This window comes from Staurois parvus, unplaced genomic scaffold (assembly GCF_062004578.1).
Source record: "Staurois parvus isolate SC_StPar_1 unplaced genomic scaffold, SC_StPar_1.0 ptg000321l, whole genome shotgun sequence".
NCBI classification, from domain to species: domain Eukaryota; kingdom Metazoa; phylum Chordata; class Amphibia; order Anura; family Ranidae; genus Staurois; species Staurois parvus.
Window position 1 is genome coordinate 7,755,745 of NW_028318117.1, and position 19,321 is coordinate 7,775,065.

The 19,321-nt window shown below is 41.2% G+C and overlaps 1 protein-coding gene across 2 annotated transcripts in view; it reads left to right on the forward strand.

Annotated features, from left to right (window-relative positions):
• Window positions 1-19,321, forward strand: part of WSCD1 (WSC domain sialate O sulfotransferase 1) — a 267,943-nt gene that overhangs the window by 84,309 nt on the left and 164,313 nt on the right. For both annotated transcript variants that reach the window (XM_089683784.1, XM_089683785.1), the window contains exon 2: window positions 14,572-15,269. In XM_089683784.1, coding sequence (XP_089539910.1) covers window positions 14,846-15,269 — 424 coding nt within the window. In that variant the 5' untranslated portion in view covers window positions 14,572-14,845. The remainder of the gene's footprint in view (window positions 1-14,571; window positions 15,270-19,321) is intronic.

Consider the following 19,321-nt stretch of genomic DNA (forward strand, 5'->3'; position numbering starts at 1 on the left):
TGGCCTGCGGGGCGGGTTTGATGGTGGCATTGTTGGACGTGATGGAGAAGTCAGTGGGGGTGGTGTGCGGGCTGGGGGGAAGACAAGAAACTCGGTTTTTGAGAAGTTCAGTTTAAGGAAGTGGAGCGACATCCAGTCTGATATGTTGCTCAGTAGGTGTGTGATTCGGGCAGAGACCGAGGGGGTGAGGTGGGGGGGTTGAGAGATTTGTGTGTCGTCGGCATAGAGGTGGTAGTTGAAGCCGTGAGAGTGTATGAGTTGGCCAAGGGAGGAGGTGTAGATGGAGAAGAGAAGAGGCCCAAGGACGGAGCCTTGAGGGACCCCAACAGAGAGGGGGAGTGAGGGGGAGGTGGTAGCATTATATTTTACGCTGAAAGAGCGTTGTGACAGGTAGGATGAGAGCCAGGAGAGAGCGGAATCTCTGAGGCCGAGGGAGTGTAGTTTATTGAGGAGGAGGGGATGGTCGACGGTGTTGAAGGCCGCGGAGAGGTCAAGGAGTAGGAGCACTGAGTAGTGGCCATTAGCTTTGGCGGTTAGCAGGTGCAGTGTAGGGGATGGAAGCCAGACTGTAGGGGATCAAGGAGGTTGTTGCCGTTGAGGTGAGAGCTTAGGCGGGTGTAGACTAAGCGCTCAAGGAGTTTGGATGTGAATGGGAGCAGGGAGATGGGTCTGAGGTTGTTCGGGTCATTGGAGTCCAGGGAGGGCTTTTTAAGTATGGGGGTGATATGTGCATGCTTCAGAGGGGAGGGGAATGTGCCGGAGGTGAGGGAGAAATTAAAGATGTGGGTGAGGGAGCGTAGGATGGAGGGGGAGGGAGGTCATAGGAGTTGTGAGGGGATAGGGTCGAGGGGGCAGGTGGTGAGGCGGGCATCAGAGAGGACCTTGGAGACTTCCTCGATGGTAGTAAGGTCGAAGGTGTGGAGTGGTGAGGGGGCTTCAGAATGAGGAATGTAGGGTGGGGTGGAAGTGGAGGTCAGAGCAGTGGTGGGGCCATGGGAAAGGGGTGATGAGGAGGTAGCTGTGTGAGAGGGGACAGGGTTGGAGGGAGTTTGAGCAGTGACGAAGTCCCTGCGGGTTTTGTGGAGGGAGAGGGGTGATGAGGGGGTAGCTTTGTGAGAGGGGACGGGTTGTGAGGGAGTGTGAGTTGCGGCGATGTCCTTGCGAATTGTGTCAATCTTGTTTTTGAAGTGATTGGCAATCTCAAGGGTGGTGAGTGAGGTGCTGGGTGGAGGTGGGGGTGGAGAGAGTAGGGAGTTAAAGGTGGAGAAGAGTCGACGAGGATGGGAGGAGAGGGCCTTGAAGAGGGTCAGGAAATAGGCTTGTTTGGCAGCGTGGAGGGAGGAGGTGTAGGTGTGGAAGGTAGATTTGTAGCCGGTGAAGGCATGTTGGGATTTGGTTTTGCGCCATAGTCGCTCCAGGGCACGACTGCGTCATTTGAGGGTTTTGGTGTGATCAGTCTGCCAGGGCTGGAGCGGTTGGGGTCTGATATTTTGTGTGGTTAAAGGCGCTAGTGAGTCAAGGGTTGTTGACAGCGTGTTGTTATAGGCAGTCATAGCCAGATCGGGGCAGGAGAGGGGGAGGATGCTGTTGTGGAGTTGATCGGCTGCAGAGTGGACGGGGGCAGGGTTAAGGTTGAGGAGGTTACTGCATGAAGTAGTATGACATTTGGAGGGGTAGGCATTGGAGGACGAGGAGATAGAGAAGGTAATCAGGTTGTGGTCAGAGAGAGGGAAGGGGGTGTTAGTGAGGTTGTGGGGAGTGCAACGGTTGGAGAAGACGAGGTCTAGGATATTTCCGTCAGAGTGGGTGGTGGATTGTATGCACTGTGCAAGTGCAAAGGAGGATGTTAAGTGGAGGAGTTGGGATGTGGCCGGGTTGTCAATGTTGATAGGGATGTTGAAATCCCCATGGATGATGGTGGGTAGCTTGGAGTAGAGGAAGAAGGGTAGCCCGGAGGAAAAGTCATCTAGGAAGCGGGATACGGATCTAGGAGGCCGGTAGATCACGGCAATCTTCAGGGGGGTAGGGGAGAATAGTCGGACGCAATGGGCCTCGAAAGAGGAGAAGGATAGAGAGGGGGGGTTTGGGAGGACTCAGAAGGTGCTCTGTGGTGACAGGAGCAGTCCAACCCCACCACCTTTATGACCGTTGGGTCTGGGTGAGTGGGTCCAGGTGAGACCTCCGTAGGAGAGAGCAGCAGGGGAGGTAGAATCAGTGGCCTGGATCCAGGTTTCCGTGATTGCTAGGAGGTTGAGGGAGCAGGAAACAAAGAGGTCATGGATGGCGGTAAGCTTGTTGCACACCGATCGGGCGTTCAGGAGTGCACACGAAAACGGGGGGGGGGTGGTTTTAGGGAGCAGGGGGATAGATACTAAGTTGCGGGGGTTGCGGCAGGACGTGGAAGCGGGAGGGTGCTGTGTGGGTGAGGGAGGTGGTGGAGGGCCAGGATTCGGGGAGATGTCCCCCGCGGTTAGCAGGAGGAGAAGGGTGAGAAAGGTGGCATGGGAGCGGGATGTGCAGGAGTGTGTGAAACTACTAGTGGAGGTGTTCGGGTCAGTGGGAGAGTGGAGTATTAGGAGGAGGTGGTGGGTGCCGTAGAGGGGCGAAGGAAGCAGTGAGGACACAATATACAATTGTTTGGGAGGAGCAGAGGGATATAGAGAATAGATTTTGGGAACGGAGGAGAGGAGAATGAGAAGGAGGAGTGGAAGAGGCATTTTAGGGAGGTGCCCGGGGTGGGGGATAGGAGTGGTGGGAGGCTTGGTTGTCGATAGTCCAGAGGGCAGTGGCGTATCTCGTTGCTGTGTCTTCTGGTAGCTGGAGTTTAGGGGAGAAGGGAGAGGGGATCGGGTGTGGATGGACGGTTTCCAGGGGCGTTTGAGTGTAAATGAATAGGCTGGGTGATGCCAGTGGTGGGTAACGACGCTCGACTTCAGTGTTCAATCCAAATGCTGAACAGTCAGTGTTTGATCCAAGTGCAAGTTCAAACACATCCCTAGTGTGCAGTGCGGCACACTTGTGGCTCAATGAACATGGTACAATTTTAGCAGAAGAAAAGATGAAAGTAGCAAGACGGCATTGCTTAAGCTACCTACTTTTTGGTTTATGTGATAAGGCATTTCTCTTGTTTACTAGAGTGGGAGAGAAAGAGTCAAGTAATATGGCACTGCTGTGGCTATCCTTATGCTGCAGTGTGCGTTGTACTGTTCTGCAATTTGATATGCAATTATGAAATATATTTTTGGGGTGTTTATTATTGGAATAATAATATCATATAAGTAAATTTGCTGTTGGGGATGTTGATTTAGCTATATTAATGTACTGTAAGATGGACATGCCCAATAAAAACCTCACAAAAGCCTCATACAATAAAAGTTAAAGCTAACACAAATGAATATGAAGCCATAATAAAGAAGGTACTATACTTATTCACACATTGTTTATAGTGAGATTGAGCTATTTGTGAATAACTAACTTGTTAAAGCTTATGTAAATCCTAACTACATAATATTTTGTTTCTTAAAGCACTGTGTATCTGTGCGCAAATAGGAGATAGTTACAGAGCATTATATAATGTAATAAATCAAATACGTAGTGCAACCCAAACAACTAAATGTGATCAAATCAAAATTACTATGACAAAACCATATACCTGTGACTTAGAAATCTTAAATAAGTCGGCTTCCCCCCTTAAAATTAAAATGGAACATTTTAATAGGACTATTTTTTTTTAATATATATACAGTGTATATATATATATAAAATTGTGTTTGGACTTTTATAAAATCTTCCTCTAAGTATGGGGGAAGCTGGCCTATTCAAGATTTCTAAAAGGAATCACTTTTTCTGTTTTGCTTGCCACCCACATTAGATAGGAGATTGACTGCACTGATTGTATTTTGTTTAATTATTTTTAGTGTCAGAGCATTGTTGCCCTATAACAGGACATGCCTAAGCAAGGACCTTCATAATAGGAACACCAGATGTTTTTTTTACATGACATTACAAGCTTACATGACATTTTAGCAAGTGGGTTTATGTATAAATTAAAGCTAAATTCCCAGCAGCTGTGCAAGACACACATTAATGCAGTCCTGTATTCATTAATAGATCATTAAATGTATTTTTTTAAATGCAAGCACCTATGTTTGACATGACATCAGCCTTTGGCAGTCCCTGTACAGCAGAGTTCTGACCAGCAGGTGGAGAAACAGGCAAAAGGATTCAATCAGTTGTGTTGCAATGATCCTGTTCTACCAAGGAACACGCTGATAAGAGGAGAGAGCAAAGTGACATGGAGAGAAGCTTTTCAGTCTACATTTTCTCCTTTCACTGTTCACAGGCTTGGAGAAGGACAAGACCTGCAAATGTAAAATAACTTCAGCAGTTCTTCTTCCCAGACAAGCTAAACTGTGCTGTGAGAAAATACAAATCTTTTTGTATCCATTTACATATACAGTTCATATGTGTATGTTTGACTTTTTATGTGGAGTTCAACTCTAAACTGGAACTACATTATATTTGAGCACCACAAACCAAAAGCGCTGTTTATTTAATTTTTAATGTTCAAAGTAAACTCAGCCATCCATCTATGTCTCCATGCTTTATTTTGCCGAGAAATCACTTTGAAAAAAGCCCCCTAACATTTCTGGCTGTGGCCATCTTGACTGGGGCAGATAATTCATGTAGCATTTACTTCCTGGAGTCTATCTGCCCTTAGCTCAGCCATGCAGGCAGGAGGGCTTAGGCAAAGAAACCAGGAAGTAACTAAAGACATGTAAAGGACAGCTTAAAACAAGTGAATATAATATACTGTACATTCCTATCTACTTACTATTGCTAGCAGCATAATGATTCAAAATGGGTAATGTTGATTGAGAAAGTGAAGTTCCACTTTAAATATACACTCACCAGCCACTTTATTAGGTACACCTTGCTAGTACCGGGTTGGACCCCCTTTTGCTTTCAGAACTGCCTTAATTCTTTGTGGCATAGATTCAACAAGGTGTTGGAAACATTCTCCAAAGATTTTGGTCCATATTGACATGAGTTACTGTTGCCTTTCTATCATCTCAAACCAGTCTTCCCATTCTCCTCTGACCTCTGACATCAACAAGATAATTTAATCTACATAACTGCCACTCACTCGATATTTTCTCATTTTTGGACCATTCTCTGTAAACCCTAGAGTTGGTTGTACATGAAAATCACCATAGATCAGCAGTTTTTGAAATACCCAGACCAGCCCATCTGGCACCAACAAGCATGCCACATTCAAAGTCACTTAAATCCCCTTTCCTCCTCATTCTTATGCTCAGTTTGAACTTCAGAAAGCCGTCTTCAGCATGTCTACATGCCTAAATGCATTGAGTTGCTGCCATTTGTGTTACCAAGCAATTGAACACGTGTACCTAATAAAGTGTCCAGTGAGTGTATACATTTACCTTTTTAGTGTATTGGTATTATAATAGTATTAGTAATGCTTGGCAAGAACTTGACTTTAGTGGTGGTTTCAATGGTGGCCACAAAATGGTTTCTCCAAGAACTAATTCTTTACAAAAAAAAAAATCATAGCTTTTTCTGATATTAATTCTTCCCAGGCAGGATATCTAATCTCTTCTTAGTTCACAATGGTGTTCTTTTCTTCAACTTTTTAAGCTAAGTGAGGTAGGAGATATACCACATTAAAAATCCTATCACTGACATGAACAAATACACCTTGCTATAGAGCCCTAAAAAGGCTGCCTTTCGTTATCTGTGGTGCTCTTGTTCTGGATGAAATGAATAGCCTCTTTGCAGCCTACAGACACAGGAAGCTTCTATGAGCAATACAAAAGCCAGAGCCATTTTCTCTGCTGCATTTATGTTGAAAAATCTCCCTCTAAGCTTTCACAGTTTCACAGAAAGGGAATTGAGTTGGACATAGGGAGGGGATCCAGTCACCCTGGGCATGATGCCAACTTTTATTTGCAACAAGAGGTGAAAGGTCCCCTCAAGCACAAAGGAACTCTTTCTTGCTTGGACAATTCTCTCCCTGTGAGGAACAGATATGCTAACAGTCTCAGCAAAGCAAACTTGAAAAGAAAACATTACCCAGTCCAAATCATTTAAAATAAGCTTTAGATTTACTGATGAAGACAGATGCGTACACATCCAGAGCTGATTAATCGAAGTTTTCCTCTCTTTCGAAAACATCAATGTTTACAGCTGTACTTTCCCTGCCGAGTGGAGCTGGAGATTTCCATTACATGATTGAAATAATGCTAGTTTGAATTCAGTGGATAAGCTCCTGTTAATACACTTATAATGATTAACCTTGGCAAAAATGTTTGAATCTACTGATGGGAATATAGAGTACTTCAGCTTGCTGTTGCAGATGGCTTCTAAACATAGAGTTCATGTTAAAGTGCATCTTTAGGAGTAAACATGATGTTAAAGAGGAGGCAAGTAAAGTAGTTGAAACATTGGTTCATTCTAATGATAAAGGCTGTATTATGTTTTAGAAGTGCCATGTTGTTGGGCTTACAGAATCAAAATGCAGTGCATTGCAGCTTTCCAATCCTTAGTAATGGTCACTGCAGTGGTTTTCTTTTTTTCTCCTGGTGATCCTACTATTAACACATTTTTTGTCCTGGGATGACCATGCTCACACACCATACTGTAGCTATGAAGTAGCAGCATTGCCTTCCTAGAAGAGGAAATGTGGTAAAACCACAGAACATCTATCCCCTTCTCCATAGCATAGGGTGGAGGTGTGCTTTAGTCCACAAAGAGAACTAAGAACGATGGCAGTCAACAGATGCAGCATGCCTTGTACTGGGGGAAGGGAGTGAGAGGAGGGGATGTTCTGTTCTAAAGGGAGTTTGGCATTGTAGTGAAGAGAAGGGTCAGGTTGGATGAAGCAGTGGTGTCACTAGGGTTGGTGTCACCTGATGTGAAAAAACATGGTGTCCCTAAGTTTGACTTTTGTGACCCTGGTAGTTTTGCCACTGGTATCATAGCTATGAGGTAGTTGGTTAGATAGTTCCTAATGGCTTATTCTCTAATCTCAGATCCAGTGACAGAGCAGCAATCATCCCTTCGATCAAGTGTTCACTCACTACCATGCCCATGACGACTCCAGTAGGCAATACAGGAATGTCAGTCCTCTTGCTCTTGAAGTCTCTCCAACATTGTACTCACTCGGTGGTTTTTCAGCAGCTCGGTCTCTCTCTGGGGGGAACTGTACCACACATTCCTCCCACTAACTCCCCCCAAAACACTGCACTATCCTGGTGAATGTGTGCCTTGAAAAATCTTGCTCCCCTTCCTTTAAAAGCAGAGTGTAGTTCAGGCCCCATGGACTTCAGTGAACAGTCCACTCTTCAGAACTACATGTCCCATCATGCCCCTCAAGTCTTTTTTGATTGGCTTCTTGTTCTGTTTAGGCAGAGGGAGGCAGAAGAGGGAGCAGCAATTACACCGAGCCTGCTGCTGACAGGAGGAGGGGGGGTGAGCGGGTAGCAAGCAGACAAACAACCCACAGCTGCACCTCTCCCCTGTCGTAGCACAGCAGGCCGAGACCCACTGTAGTGGCCCACACAGCAGTGGGAGTGTCAAGCTGGAGAGCAGGGAAAGATGGGGGGTCGCATAGTGATCGGCTGACGCATTAAAGACGGTCTTGGGTGTCACTCCTCTGGCTGGTGTCGTCACCCAGGTGCAGTCTGCATAACCCCCCCGGCACCTCCATAACACCACTGGTACAGGGGCGGACTAATCGTTTGGAAACTCGGGCACTGCCCGAGGGCCCGGGGTCAGTAAGAGGCCCCATGAGATGCCCCTGGTACCTTTTTCATAGGCTTTTTTGAGTTTGGGAAAGGGCACAGGGGCCCTATGATCCCCTATTGCCCGGGGGCCCCATGAGTTGTCAGTCCGCCCCTGCACTGGGATGAAGAGCTCTGTACTGGGCTTCTCTGGAGGCTGGGAATAAGCTTTGCAGTGGTGTTTTTGCATTCAGCCACCATCAAATTAGGGACATTTTCCCTTTCAGTGACACCGCTGACTCAAGGACATGTTTTTCATTTCAGTAGCGCCACCATCTCAGGGACATGTTTAATTTCAGCAATACTGCTGACTCAGGGACATTTTTCCTTTGCCACTGTTAACATACTGTGTAGATAGATAGATAGATAGATAGATAGATAGATAGATAGATAGATAGATATGCACACATTTTTAAATTTTCACTGGTATATTTAATTGCATGCCACAAAGCTTACAAACACTTTGGCGTTTACCACTATTGACACTGTCCCTTTTCCAAGCAAGGAGGGGGGCATATCAAGGGGGCTTTGGGGTGCTGGAGGTGGGCACTGTTTCTCATCATCACCCTGGGCACTGGTTGTCTTTGTTCTGACACTGGTGCCAATGGTATCAAAGTCAGCAGGTAAAAAAACCCACATGCCTCCAAATTTTCCTCTAACCTGTAAGTTTAAAGTGTTATACTTCTCACACTGATGTCTGTAAAGCCTTAGCACTTTAATGACTTAATAAGATTAAATAATGTTTTAATAACATTTTAATAATATTTAATTATAATGACATAACCTAAACTCTGCCAGTATAATATGTGATCTGTTTTTACGTACTAGACTGAGCTATCGTACCTTTTTTTTTTTCTTGGCATATTGTTCCTTCTTTATCCAACTGTCATATTTATCATTTCACCTTTTTCTCTTTGATCATATTCCCTGCATACTGTTGGACTTGGTCTCTTTTTTCACCCTTCTAAGAAATTCATATCACTTCCTTTCTTTTGATATATAGCCACTGGCTTTACCTCATGTATTAATCTTCTTGCCCAACATAGCAAGAGGGCCTTGAGTAAAATTTAAATCAGGTTCAATTATATTTTACTGGACAGATGTTTAGGGCCTGATGTATAAAACTGTCAGTGCTAAGAGCTGGAGTTATTTCCTCACAGCTGCCAATCAGATTCAGACTTGTCTAGAAAGTTTAAATCTGATTGGTGGCTGTTGGGTAATAACTTAAATTTGTACTGCTTGCACTTTGATTTATCAAGTCTGTAATGGGCCCTGCAAAATATCTTTGAACTGACTGGACTATCGTGTTTTGACCAGCATCATTCAGTATACAGTACTGATTGCTACAAGTGTTACAGGTGTTTAATTAGTGGCAGGAAAAAAGTAAATAAAAGGAAAAATGCTACAACTGAGAAGGATGACACAGAAATGTGCATGATTTTTAAAAAGGGATGGCACAGAGTGTTTTAAGCATTTGTTGGTTAGCAAACTCTGTCCAGCACACATTGCTTTGCATCATTTATCCCAGTTTTTGCAAAGTGTGGTCCAGGCAGAAAGCCTGTGGTTCAGGCAGCAAACTACCTGATGATATATGACCCAGAACTTGGTTCTGGGACATGACCCAAGTTGAATTTATTTAAAGTGAAAAATTAAAAGAAAGCCCTGTTAGGAAGATCATCTGCACTTGTGCTCAAAAGTTTTCATACCCTGGCAGAAATCATGAAATTTTGGCATTGATATTGAAAATATGACTGATCATGCCAAAGAAATGTCTTTTATTTTAGGAAAGTGATCATACGAAGCCATATATTAGCACAGAGTTGTTTGGTGATTTCTGTTATCTTTATGACTTAAAAAGGAGCCAAAGTGGTCCGGATCAAAAGTTTACATACCCTGAAGTGTTCGCCATGGTACAGACACACAAGGTCACACATACATTTTAAAATGGCACTTAAAGGTTAATTTCCCACAACTGTGGCTTTTTTAAATTGCAATTAGTGTCTGTGTATAAATAGTCAATGAGTTTGTTAGCTCTCATGTGGATGCACTGAGCAGGCTAGATACTGAGCCATGGTAAGGAGAAAAGAACGGTCAAAAGGACTGTTTAACAAGGTAATGGAACTTTGTAAAGATGGAAAGGGATATAAAAATATATCTAAAGTCTTCAATATGCCAGTCAGTACTGTTTAATCATTTATTAAGAAGTGGAAAATTCAGGGATCTCTTGATACCAAGCCAAGGTCAAGTAGACCAAGAAAAATTGCAGACACAACTGCCAGAATAACTGTCTGGGATACAAAAAAAACCCCACAGGTAACCTCAGGAGAAATACAGGCTGCTCTAGAAAAAGACATTGTGGTTGTTTCAAGGAGCAAAATATAACAATACTTGAACAAAAATGAGCTGCTTGGTAGAGTTGCCAGAAAGAAACCTTTACTGCGCTAGTGCCACAGAAAAGACAGATGAGGCGTGTCAAAGTGTTGTTGGGCATATTGTAACCTTTCTGGTGCCTGTTTCTTGAAATATCACTTCACTGCTCTCGGACTGCATGTATTCAATCCTACCAGGTGCATAAATACCTGCTCCCCCACCATGTGCAGAAATTCCTCTTGCTGACTTGTAGCTCATTTTAGGACATATGAGCTATCAGGAGTAACCATGGTGTGTAGTGTGTAGTAAGTGTTTGACCCATCCAGAAGTATGGAGTAAATTCAGTACCTAGGGAGCAGTAAAGTGGCTGCCTTTCAGGCTATGGGCTGCTAAAAAGGTGAGTATTGATGGTCCCCCTTTACAGAGCTTTGTTTTTGTTTATACGTGGCCTTATGGTGACATGGTCACTTTAAATCCTGGGACAGTCCCACAGAATCCAGGACAGTTAGTAGAGGCACACTGAACTCTATGATTTATTTACCAGTGTCACACACTTCCCAGTGCCAACAAGCATGGCAAATTTCTAGATTGTTTTATGTAAGTAGCTATTTGACATTTTTTTTTACCATCTGTGTCTCATTGAGGAGATTCCCCTTTATTTCCTGTCCCATAGCCAAAACAGGAAGTGAGAGGAAATCCCTCCAAAGTGAGCGAATCTCAGGGTGTCACCAAAATCACCAGAACTGGTATACCCATTGGAAGATTTCCCCTTTATTACTCTTCGTCTGTCAATCCAAAATGTGGGATTTTCTTTGACTTTCACTTCCAATGATAAGTCCAATGATTTCACTTCCAAAGAGGATAAGTAGAGAGGGTGAATCTCCCTAACGGGGAGCACAGACAGCAATGAAACCTAACAAGTGATCTAATCCTCTCCACTCTATCCAAAACAAAAGACATTTTGTATAATCTTTCATGTCAATCGAACAAGCGTAAAAAAGATTTAATTATGGTCCAATACATTTATTTATTTTTTTCTGTAAACATATCACAGACTGCAAATAAGTCATAGAATATTAAAAAATATAGCACAGAAACATCTGTGCAAGAAACAAAAATAATAAAATGAATATGTTGTGTTTATGATATTGTTATCCAGTATTAGGTTTCTCTCCAAAAAGTGAGGTAGAAGTATAAAGAAATTTCAAATATGTGGTGACTCAATAAACAGGATCTCAATATAAGTAATAGTCAGACAGTGGGGATTGCCAAGTAGAGGTGGAAAAAAGAACAATCATCATAAGAGAAAGGAAAAGGCAAGGAAAGAGGGAAGTTCCAGAGAGCGATGGTCCAGCCTTACCTACAGGCCAAAGAGACTACAGTCTGTTCCAACTGGGAGAAAATGTGTAAACCACAGTTACCACAAAGCTGGGTATTTTCACATTGTATTAGTTACCATAGCTTCCACTTTCTCATGCAACATCGTTTATGTGATCCAAAATTTGGTTTCAGCTATGAAGAGAGTATTGGTTTTTCCATGCTCTGTTTAGCAGCAGTGAGAACATTGATCATTACCTTAAATTGTACCTTGAACAGATCAGGGGGCTTCACACAGAGAAGGGCTTACTCGAGAGGAATATCCTGTCCAATAAGCTTTCATTTATACAGTATGTTAGAACAACTTGAATGATTGTGCTTGTACAAAAGAAGCTCTCCTGTTTCATCATTTGCATAAAGTTCAGGACATTTTTTAAATTCTAACAAAAATTGGGAAAAATTCAGATTTTAATGCAGCTATATATATTTTATCTAGATATATTTTGTGATTATGGCACACCAACAGAGGAAAATACCAGAAATAAAGTTCTTAAGGGACATGGGGGGGGGGATTTACTAAAACTGGTGCACTCAGAATCTGGTTCAGCTGTGCATAGTAACCAATCAGCTTCTAACATGTTCAATTAAGCTTTGACAATAAAATCTGGAAGCTGTTGGGTTTCTATGCAGAGCTGCATCAGATTTTGCACTCTCTGGTTTTACAAAATAACTCTTATATATTATCTCTCAACACCCTAGAAATTGAATTTTTAGAGAACCTGATCCAACCAGAGTTTGCAAGGACTATTGAATTACCTGAGCTCTGCATTTTGCATATAGAGAGCAATGCTAATGAAATCTCAAAATCTGTATTTAATGAGAGAGAAACCAAGGGCAAGACATTTTTGTTTGTAATGGAAATGGGCCCCTTTGCATAACTGCAACACAGCCACAGAACTAGAGTTATTTAGGATTAGACCCAGTGAAGTTTATATAGAGATTAAATCTGTATTCCAGGAAAACAGCTAAATATACAGATGAAATACACTGCTCAAAAAAATTTAAGGGACACTTTGAAATCACATCAGATCTCAATGGGGAAAAATATCATGTTGGATATCTATACTGATATGGACTGGGTAATATGTTAGGAATGTAAGGATGCCCCATGGTTTGATGGAAATGAAATTGATCAACTCACAGAGAACTAAATTCAAAGACACCCCGAAAATCAAAGTGAAAAAATGATGCAGCAGACTTGTCCATTTTGCTGAAATTTCATTGCAGCAACTCAAAATGGTACTCAGTAGTTTGCATGGCCCCCACATGCTTGTATGCTGGCCTGACAACGTCGGGGCATGCTTCTAATTGGACAATGAATGGTGTCCTGGACCAGGGCATCACTGAGCTCCTGGACAGTTTGAGGTGCAATCTAGCAGCTTTGCATGGACCAAAACATGATATCCCAGATGTGTTCTATTGGATTTAGGTCAGGTGAGTGTGGGCGCCATTCAATGGAATCAATTCCTTCATCCTCCAGGAACTGCCGGCATACTCTCACCACATGAGGCTGGGCATTGTCGTGCACCAGGAGGAACCCAGGACCCACTGCACCAGCTTAGGGTCTGACAATGGGTTCAAGCATTTCATCCTGGGTCCAGTCCATTCATAACATTTTACACCCTGAATTTGGGTGTAACATGTAAAATGATACGAAAGATTAACTCATCCTTTAAAAGCTATTTTAACAAACCAAATAGGTAAGTGTTAGAATATGATTGGACATTGATAACTTTTCAGTGCCTTCCAATTAAAAAAGTACTTTATCTTTCAAAAAAATTGCTGGCCAAGTTATTCGTACATCAAACCTAATTATCAGTCAGCACATCCACTATGTGCTTACCTCTTACATCACAAAAATCATCAAACATATAAACATAAGATTGCATATATATCAGTAATTAAACATAAGGTTGCTGCGAGCACCATAAAGTGGTTTCACTCCACCCCTTATTAAATAATGCAACAAAAGATGCCACAAAACCCACAAACCTTCACTAGAAAATAAAGTCCAAAGTAGCAAGATCTTCCACCACGTTATCCACGTGTACCACCAAATTATCCATGTGCCCCAATGTCTCTATACACCAATGTCTTCTATAAGTGATCACCAATGCTACTCATGCATACACCTGCCATGAATAATATATGTGCACCTCCATACTGGACCCTGATGGCTAGTCAAGGGTCACATGCACTTGTGCCCCCTTCATAGGCTGCAAAAAGGGTGGCTCCAGTTTCACTCAACCACAGATGGCTCCCATTGTTCCATGGATCCTCCACTCACATATGAAGTGTTATTTCATTCATGAAAGAAGAATATGGACTGATAGTGCTCTCCGTACAGTAAAAATATTTTATCAATATTTAAAATGACACTCACAAGTCAGTGCACACACAGTGTTATGTACAGCACATATCAAATACACGTAGCTCCCTGTCTCACCACCTAAACTTCCGAGATCAAGGTGGCCACTGACTGACCCCATGCCACTACTATACACGTTACGCCTAATCAACAGGCTTCCTTAGTAGGACTCAAAATATTGAAGGTAGATGTTCAGGGTGAAGCTATGGGTACATCAAAAGAAGAACACTACTTAAATGACTTTTGGGCCCTGACTCTAATCTTTCCTCACTTGCACAGCTACTGTGTCCAAAGTGTCTTCTGCATCTGACACAAGTCCAAGAGTGTTGGATGTATGACTCCCCACTGTGTACTTTCCTTCCACCTTATCATTAATGTGTCCTGTAGTGATGTTGTGACTGAAGGGTGGAACCAAAGTGCGTGTGTGTGGGGTGTTAAAAAGGGCATCTGAAACACACAAATGTGTCAGGTATCAGTGGCCATTGCTCTGCTTTGATTAGAGAATAATGATCAGTGGATTGACCGTTTAGTGTGAACTGCTATTATAACAATTTTGCATTACCAGAAATTTTTAAGTTATCAATGTTTCTATTCCATAGAATCAATCAGAAACATAGCTAAATGTAATCAATGCATTTCTATTTTTTTTTCCAGGGTCTATATAACAGAGGAAAAATCCTAAAACATCTTAAAGAATGGAGCAAATATTGTCAAGCCTTTCACTGGATTTACAGAGGAAATGTTATACATAGCTAGAATGTCGTCATGCCACATGGGAACTTTGAAGGGACATGAATTAATTTTTCTGAAACATGTTTAAATTGAAACTTACATTAAATAATTTCAGTTAACGGGACATCAAATCACTGTCATTTTGTTTTTTCTTTTTTTGTTTGATTTTCTTTTTAAAGTTTTTTGTAGAGGGGGCATGGCCAAACCTTTTTTTAGTCTACAGAAATTTCTAAGGCGGGCTCAGTTTTTTCTCTTCTTTCTAACCGTTGCTTACTTAATGGCTGGAAGTTTGCTACTTCTGCAAAGGTCTTATTTGGTCATCCAACAAAACAGGGGAACAGCCGGTGCTCAGGGCTTTTCAGTTGACAGCTTGGCACCAGCGGATCAGAGGATCTTTCAATCCACATACTGGAATGCTAATGGATTTATTGTTGGAAACCTTCAAAGCAAGTCATTGACTAATTCAAGACATACTTTGCTTGATCAGCCACTTTGGCTTATATCTCGAAACTCAGAGTTGAGGCAACTCAGAAGAAGATGGTTCCACAATTTTGTAAATGACAGAGAACAAAGTCAAGGCACAGTATTAAAATTACAAAAGCACACGCTTGTAAATAAAGGTAGGTACCTTTGTTTAATGACATATATTAATGTCCTCTGTCTTACATAAACATCGTATTTTGGATTATTTAGATTTTAACAATTTAACATTGAATACAAATCTGACATTGCAATCTCAGAATTTTTAGTTAAAAATCCAGATTTTATTAAAGGTACACAAATATGGGGTTAGCCTATTGTGTAGTGCCCCTTTTCTTGGAATTGTATGCTGTTAGACCTTAAAATTGTTGAAAGTGTACAACATGAAAAAAAATTAAATGTTTGAAGATGTAAAAGTATAGTTGCCATGAATTGTTTTCTCTTTGGGTTTCTCTAAGGATGTGTAGATCAATAAGTGGTAAAGTGAAGAGCTAGCTCTGACTGAGATTTTTTTTTTCCTTTTTCCTTTAGTTAAAATTTTGAACTCCAGGCAAGTAGCTAAATATACAGATACAACATATATAAGGCATACATTACAGTATACTGTATCCACCAAAATATTTGTATTTCTGTCCATCTAGTCCCTCTCTGCCACACAGCACAGTCCAGTCTTTGTGTGGAAGACCTGATTGTATTCTGCTGCAGTCGAGTAACAGGTACAGGTTTTGTCCCTCCCCTCAGCATTTGATTTGGCAGTGAAGGAAAAGCAGCAGACCAATTATATTTTCTTTCTGGTAGCACATGAGCATAGTCATCACACATGACTGCTACTTGAGCTTCTTCTTCTTCTTCCAAGATGCGAATACCAAGTCATATGTAGACACTTTCACTGCCTGTATTAAAAAAGAAAATCACAATTGATGTTTAATTAATCCAGAGCTGCATTGATATACAGTACATACAAAATGTATTGCTTCTGTTTACAGTGCTAGAATGATGAATTATTTCCTTGCTTTCTGTCATTGGTGTATTTTGATAAGGATGGAAGATTTTTTTAGGTAAAATGAAAATCTTTCTATAGCTGAAGGTTGTCTAAGTTGATGTGTCAATTCTGCTCACTAACCCCCAGAAAGGTACCAATTCTAAGTTTTGCTTTACAGGGAAAATTAACTAATGACCAGGACTGTACTGTAGTCGCTTGCCAGCAGCTTTAGCAGAAATACTCAATGATGGCATACAATGATTAACATATAAATAGTAAAATAAACCCATTTTTCACTACATTAACAATATAAATTCTGTTTTTCTTTCATGTACAAAATGTACAACCATTCATGGATTTTATGTGAACCATTGGGTATATTAGAAAGACGAATTGTAAAACTGTTATCAGTTTATATCAATTTGAGCACCATTTACTTTTTTAAAGCAGTGTTGCTATGGTCCATTTGAAATATTTGTTAAAATGACATTTTTACCATTCACTTTGTTAAAGTGGCATTTCAATGAACTGTTGGGTATATTGTTAGATACATTTCTTTTCTGCCATTTGTGATTTCTAGAGATGATTAATCAAATACAGTGATATGATAGTTGCCTTTCTCTGGCTATATGTAATCAAGTTAATTTTGGATATTTCTTTTTGGATGTTTTACTTGGTCTGAATTGTTGGGATGAGTACAGTATGCAGATATTGGGTTGAAATGATATCAAAACACCAAGCCTGAATGCTCTTCAAATAATATTTCTTGTCTGGATATTGTCAAAACCAGTCATCTGCCTCAAACAACAACTGACGGTGCTTTACTAAGGATTTAAAAGATAAAACAGCCAGCAGGATCGGCAGTGTTAGTTGACTCACCCACCAGCTTGTTGTTCCTGAGCTTCCCTACCTGAAATTCAATGTACTGCACTTCCAACCCCCACCTTGGAATTTTATTCCCAGCAAAATAAATCTCCAACAATGAGCATCAGATTTCTTCCCCATAACAGGAATATAGGAACTGTGCACCTGAAAATTCTGATGCAGGAATCACTTCTGGAGTCTCTGCATGTTTTTTAATGCATTATCTCACATTTTCCTAAATTCTTTATGTATTTTATGTTAAAGGACTATTAAACCCCCATTTTACATTATGGTGCTACTCACAGTTTAACCTCCCTGGTGGTCTAACTAATCAATATTTTTAAATGTCATAGCGGTATATTGTTTTGCATGGAAATTTGTTGTTTTATATTGTAGGCCTGTAATTCTTAGGAATTACTCACTTAAATCTGTCCAAACAAGAGTCTAGTAAACATCCCAGGTATGATAAAGTTTTAAACATGAAATCATAAATTATAATATAATAAAAGATTCTAAAAAATAATAATATAATAATAAATGTAATTCAATAATGTAATCAAACCAAACTGAAATTTGAAGTAGAACACCAAGTTCACACATCACTGAGCTCAGTCGCAGAATCATTTTCAGTGTCTGATGACGAATTTCCTCACGAATCATTATCACTCAATTCTGCAAGTGATTCTAATTCACTATCGCTGTTTTCTAACTGGTCTAAAACCACTTTTGACCTAAAGGGACACTTTTTGGATGCCATGGACATTCTCAAGTTTCCAGGCAAAACAAACGGTAAAGTGCAAGCACTAGAGATAAAATTTAGGTGAAATGGTTTGATACAGTAATGTAATACTAACAGATTACAATGTGTATATCATATTTTTACTTTTTTTAAATCTCTCACTGGTTCTGCCACTTGCATACCGATGCTCGCAGGGAAGGGAACCTGGAAGACGGATGCCAACATGGCTGGAGGACACAGCGGGAGGACATCGGAGGATCGCAGGACAAGGTGAGGATCAGGGGATCGCAGGACAAGCACTACAGTGTAATCCCAAGTGTGGTTCGGGGTTACCGCTTTTGGTACTGTAAATTAACACTCGGGATTACCGGTAGGAAGGTTAATGTGAAAAAAACTTCCATAAGCAAACGATGAGGAAGGAGCTCTAACTAGTACCAATATTTGTAATTATCCCCACTATTCAAATACTTTGGACTCCATTGTCAAGAATCCTAAAATTACTCAAAGATTGAAATACAACCTAGTTTTGTCTTGAATTTCTCTGAAGCTCCAGCACTGAATCTTATGTGTTTTAGTGACATGATTAGTTACAACAAAAAAGGTTTTTCTGCGCTTTCCTCATATTCTATAATGTAAAATAAATTAAATTATTAAATCAATTATAAGGAATTTAGGCAACACTCTTAAACTATCTGACAGAGAACTGACTCTAGAACACCTCCCAGTTGCTCTGGATTTTAATGGCCACATCAGCCATTCAATGACGAAAACGTATCAAATTCCTTATATAACAACTACAAAAAACACTTAATAGTACTAATTTCTAATTTTAAGTAATGGTCTATGAAGGCTCCTCAGAGTACCAAACAATAAACTGTATCTGCCCTGTATACTTTACTCCCCCCAACATACTATGACTTAACTTGTACTTTTGACTTAAGACAACATATCTAAAATAGGCACCCAGCACTATCACAAACTACTCAGATCACCTACAACCTGTACACCATAGAGATGCTGTGGAATGCCCTCAAGAGAGCCCTTCACACCAAACCTCCTACAAATTTGTCTGAGCTGAAGCAGTTTTGTAAAGAGGAATGGTCAACTATTCCTCTTGAATGCTGTGCATGTCTGAACGAGAGCTACTGAAAGCGCTTACTTGAAGTCATTGCTGCCAGAGGAGGTTCATCCAGCTAATAACTCCAAGGGTTCACCTAAGCCTGCCATAGATTATGCAATTTACTTTCCTGCAACCATGGGTTGCAGGAAAAAAAAGAACTTGCTTCCCCCATCAACACAGTTGATGTGCATGGGGGAATCCTTCACGCAGAGCTATTGTGTTCTCCCAGTGAGGGGGTAGGGGGAGCCATCCCTGCTGGGAGAACACTGTGACTATTGCTAGCTGCTATAGCCGCTGGCAGTCATTGTAGGCTGGTTTTATCCAAGTTGTACAACAATCGAATTGGGTACAATAAGCCTGACAATTGATGGCTTCAACCCTTGCTGAACTGACTGAGATTTAAACCATCTATGGCTGGCTTTACTTTTTCCTCCAGCACTGTGAATGTTTAATGGGTGTGTTCAATCAAGACCTCCAAAAATTGAAT